The 5,210-nt window shown below is 43.5% G+C and overlaps 1 protein-coding gene across 2 annotated transcripts in view; it reads left to right on the top strand.

Moving 5' to 3' along the window:
* The first annotated feature begins 84 nt into the window (after window positions 1–84).
* Window positions 85–5,210, top strand: part of Aimp2 (aminoacyl tRNA synthetase complex interacting multifunctional protein 2) — an 11,381-nt gene continuing 6,255 nt past the window's right edge. Inside the window, exon 1 of one of the 2 annotated variants that reach the window (XM_050124430.1) lies at window positions 85–219. In XM_050124430.1, coding sequence (XP_049980387.1) covers window positions 205–219 — 15 coding nt within the window. In that variant the 5' untranslated portion in view covers window positions 85–204. Of the gene's footprint in view, window positions 340–5,210 lie in introns of both variants that reach the window. The other variant, XM_050124429.1, reaches the window with a different exon arrangement.

Raw genomic sequence — 5,210 nt, 5'->3', positions numbered from 1 at the left:
CAAGACCTCCTTACCATCGATTGGCTACTTCAAAGGTCGAGTCGGTGACGTCATAACTCCCGGCCAATCAAGGCTCACGGACTTCATTTTCCGGAGCGCCAGCAGCAGGGACAGAAAGAAGGTGGCTACTGTCTGAGGTGGCCTTGGGCGGCCTCGGAGCGTTTGTGTCCCTCGCCCGCTACCTTCCTTCCTTTGGTTCCCACCATGCCGATGTACCAGGTAAAGTCCTATCATGGAGGCAGCGCACCTCTGCGTGTAGAGCTTCCAACCTGCATGTACCGGCTCCCCAACGTGCACAGCAAGACCGCCAGCCCCGCCACCGACGCGGGCCACGTGCAGGTAGGAGCGTGCGGCCCCGGCCTAGTGCGCAGGCGCTCAGCGCGCCGCGCCGCGCCCTGTCCCAGTCCTTGTCCAGCCTAGTGCGCCGGCGCTGCGGTTCTGTGGGGGGCCCTGGTCCCTTCTTAGGCTGGGTCAGTGTTACTGTGGGTTCCTGTCGCGATGGCCAGCCGCTCTGAAAAGCGAGCAACACCAAAAGTGATCCTTCCGAGGAATTGACAGAGCGATCCCAGGGACACCATAACTCAGTGTGACAATTTTAATGACCCATCCTTCCCATTGCAACTTTTCCCTCCGAGGTCCTGACATTTGCTGTAGTTGGGTGTTGGTTTTCGCGATTAGGTTGTCGAGTATATATCCCCAAGCTCTGTAATCTTGATGCACTGGAAGCAGATCGCATGTGTTCTCTTGTCTGGCATGCTGTACAAGAGTTCCAGTCTTTTTTGTTGCAACAACGAAAGTGATAGTGTTTCTTTACGCTGCCTGGCCGCACTCCACCTGTTTACCTACCCTGCCCCCACCCATGGGCACTGGTATTTATAGACTGGTATAAATAGGCGGTAGAGGAATTCCTGGTCTAGTGGACAGGACTTTCTTCCACTTTACCTGGATAAATGGTTTTCTAAAGTGGTTATACCGGTTTATGCTGTCACTAGCAGGATAATGTAGGCATCCTAATGTAGTTTTAATTTGGGTTTCTCCAATTTCTAAGTAAGTTGAGGTCCTTTTTCATGTTTCCTGGTGGGGTGGCGGGGTTGGGTCAGAAACGGGCCTTTGAACAGGGCTGTCTGAACTGTAGCCAAAGATGGCTTTCAGCTCCTTCTTTGGCCTCCACCTCCCAAGTGCAGGGATTAGAAGGATGTGCCTCTTTGCCTAATTCAAAGTGATGATCTTACCATGTTTATTTTATCACTACTTTTTGATCTCTTTTCTAAAGACTTATTTAAATTCTCTACTCTTAATGGTGACACACAGCCCAAATTTCCAGCAGGCAGAAATTCTGGCATTCTGGACAGATGTGTGCTGTTTTGGTCCACTTTCTTGTTACTGTCATCCTTTATTTTAGCTAGCCTGGAAGAGAAGCGGTTAACCCCAAACCTAGTGATCTTAGCAGCTAACTTCAGAGCTATGAAAATAACAGCAGACATGGTTCAGCGGCCCTTCAACTAGAGACTGTCAGAGGCATGCTCAAATGCACCTCCGGCCGTGTATTCCCCGGGAACTACAAAGAACCCAGGGTAGGGTTGTTACGTCATTCACCCACGTAGTCTGTCTGTCTGTGCTGGAAATGGAATCCAAGCCCTTGCCTATGATAAGTGAGTACTACCAGTGAGCTATGTCTCCAGCCCTGCCTAGTCTAAGTCTTCCTTACTTCCTTTAAACTTTGACAAGTGTCTTTCCTGGGAAGCTCTGAACAAACATCTATTTGCCTCAGGGCAGAAGTGAAAAACAGACCAAAAGAATTCCACCAAAAGTCTAGCTTGGTGAGTCCTGAGTTTAATCACAGTTATTTATGGGCAGTACAAGACACCACTATAGAAAACACGCCCAGCAAATATTAACTGCTTGTATATCTTCAGGGGAGGGTGTTCCTGCTCAGCCTCACAAGCCCTCTGCCCCTTCCATGCTAGTGAACCCAGTCTTATGAGGATACCATGGGGTATGGGGCCCCTCTGACTGCAAGATGACAAGAGCATGCCATGCTCAGCTTCATGAACATCTCTGAACTGTGATTTAGATGACACACTTCCTGCTGCAGGACCAACTCCTCCAGCAGAGGAGAACAACATGAATGGACAAGTAATTAGAAATCAGAACCACACAAAGAATTGACTGCTTTACATAAAATGAAGCCAGTGGATACTAGATCACAATTACTCTCAGCAAGGGGACAACAGGCCAGCATTGGAGGTAGTAATGAGGTGTAAAGCAGATCCTGATTATTTCGGTGTTACTCAGGAGAACCTAGATCAAGCTGGACTAGAATTCAGAAATCACAGTCCCGTTAGAGTCACAGTTTCTACCTCAGTCTTCAGTGAGTGCTGATTCCATTTTGGATCTAGTAGCTGCTAATTTGGATCTGGTGGGATAATTCCAATTGCTGTTTGTAAAAATAAGTAAGACTGCGCACGCATGCACATACCCCCACCCACATACATACATACACACACACACACACACACACACACACACACACACACACACACAGAGCTACAAGCTTTTAAAGGAGATTTGAGTGCTGAGCATGGGGCATGGCACCACTACCCAACATTTGGGAGATTGTGTTTAAGGTCATGGTGGTTCTTTCTGTCACTCTCTAGCGCTCTCTCTCCATATATATGTGTGTATGTGTCTATGCACAGAAATACATGCAAGCACAACACCTATACTCATAAAAATAATAAATCTTAAAAAGTGAGTTCCTTTCTCCCCTTAATTTGTATAAATTATTTTACTGTTTTTTACATGTCATTTCTTTGTTCATTCAAGCATGGTCTTTGGGGGTATTCTGGGAATATGTGGTTGAGACAGCATTTCATATAATCCATGCTAGCCTTAAACTTGTTTTGTAACAGTTAAGGCTGTCCTTAAACTCCTCATCTTTCTGCCACAACCTCCCAGATGTTGAAATTACAGGTGTGCATCATTATGGCTGTTATTAAGAATAAAGGATTCTGACTACAATGAGAAGTACAAGGCCATCCTGGACAACACAGAGCAAAAACCCTTCTATTTTAAAAAAGTTGTTTGGTTTTTTTTTTTGTTGTTGTTGTTTCTTTTAGGTGTGGTGGTGCACACCTGTAATCCTAGCGCACTGGAAACTGAAACAGGATTGTGAATTCCAGGCCAGTTCAGTCTGGAAACCCTGTCTTAAAGTGGGGAAAAAAAAAGGACTAGGGGAGGAATAATGTTTTGTTTTCATTTTCTTACCTAAATAACTGAAATAGGAAATCAACTATTTCTTTAAGATTAATTTTATTCTTATTTATGTGCATGTGTGTATGTCTGAATGAGTGAATGCTATGTGTTTAGTGCCTGCAGAAGCCAGAAGAGGGTGCCAGATCTCTTAGACCTGGAGTTACTAACAGTCAGTGATGAGCTTTCTGATGTAGTTGCTGGGAACCAAACAACCTTTTGGAAGAGCAACAAGTACTCCTAACTGGTGAGACATCTTTCCAGCCCCCAAATAGGACTATTTTAGTCGTGGTCAGTCTTGTTTCTTCATTGTTATAGAGCATTGTGCAGGACCCTTTGACCTGGAGGAAAGGAGTTGGTTTTTGTTCTTTCAGAGAGTCTTAATTTTTATTATTTAAATCCATTTATTTTGGTGGGGAGGAGTGTGCCTACTATGGCATTCATGTGGAGGTCACTGGACAACTGGTTCTCTTTCTACCATGTGGGTCTGGGAGATAGAACTCAAATTTCAGGATTGCCAGCCAGCACCTTATATACTGAGCCATCCTACTGGTCTGTTGCAAATTAGTTCAATATGGGAAATAACCAGGCCAGGTTAAGGATAACAATTATATTTTTAATTGTTATAATGGGAAAACTCAAGCCACAAGAATGGGAAACCCGACTTGCTCTGTCTGGCGCCCAGTGAGAGCACACACCTGGTCCCTCTCTGTTTTTCTTCCTGGGTTCCAGGTAGCCATGCCTTAACTGGGTGTGATTGGTTAACAGAGCTTCCCCATCATCTCCCCCTTTTGTCTAAACAAGATCGATCCAAACCCAATACAACTATATACAATAGGAACAGATAGCAAATATAAAATTACAAACAATAAACAATATTAAGCAAGGAATGTGTAACGAAAGTTTTACTAAACATTCTATTTCAAGGAGTCTAAATCTTACCTTGAAATTAAGCTTGGCTAAATCATGAGGAAGGTAACTACAACTATCTAATCTTCAACCCAATCAAAGATCTGAGAAGGGAAACAATATTACTTGAGTAAACAGGAAGTGCAATCAAGAAACTTCCAAAATGTGCAACAAATGACAGAGACAACTGGCTACCTGGGCAATCACCCAAAGTCTCATTTGCAATGTTGAAGCAACCAACTTTGGCTAGGGCCTAACGTAACTGACATACCATTTTCAAAGGCAAGAAACTTTTCAAAACTATCTTACCCTGTCTTGGTAGGCTATGACAGTCCTGATTTTTCCATTTATGGATACTCTGTATCTCTGTCAGTGGTTGAGGTATGGGCATTTCTTTGCCCATTGGCCAGTTCTGCCAAGAAGAAAACAAGCTCCCAGTGGAGTGTCTTTGGTGCTCAACATTCTCTTGGGAATAGATCAGGGTTGCCAGGAGCGATTGTGTCTCACACCACCACAGAACTCTAAGTTCAATTAAATGCTATTTTCTACAGCTCTTTGAAGAGGTTGAAGATTATCTATCTATACAGAATATAATCTCTATGTATCTAAAGAACCTGATTAGTCTAACTATAAATATGACAAACATAGATGACTATTGATCTGCAATTCCTGATACCTATCTAACTTAAAGACTAAGACAATAAACAACTGTGCAATAAATGAGGACAGTGACCTCCAAATGTAAACAATGTATAAGTATCTTGATCAGAGGTAGAAATGTACACTGCAATATGGTAAATATATATATATCAATACATAAACAATGTTTTAAACAGAGGTAGAAGCATACATGCATACAATATTCAATATAATTTAACTTTGTATCAACATACAAGAATCTATACCATTAATCCCAGCACTCGGGAGGCAGAGGCAGGCGGATCTCTGTGAGTTCGAGACCAGCCTGGTCTACAGAGCTAGTTCCAGGACAGGCTCCAAAGCCACAGAGAAACCCCTGTCTCGAAAAAAAAAAAAAAAAAAAAAAAAAG

The sequence above is a fragment of the Alexandromys fortis genome, unplaced genomic scaffold, assembly GCF_014885135.2.
Source record: "Alexandromys fortis isolate MF-2015 unplaced genomic scaffold, M_Fortis_MF-2015_v1.1 scaffold_227, whole genome shotgun sequence".
In the NCBI taxonomy this organism is placed as follows: Eukaryota; Metazoa; Chordata; class Mammalia; order Rodentia; family Cricetidae; genus Alexandromys; species Alexandromys fortis.
Note: the sequence above shows the minus strand (reverse complement) of the source record. Positions and strands in the feature narration are given on the sequence as shown.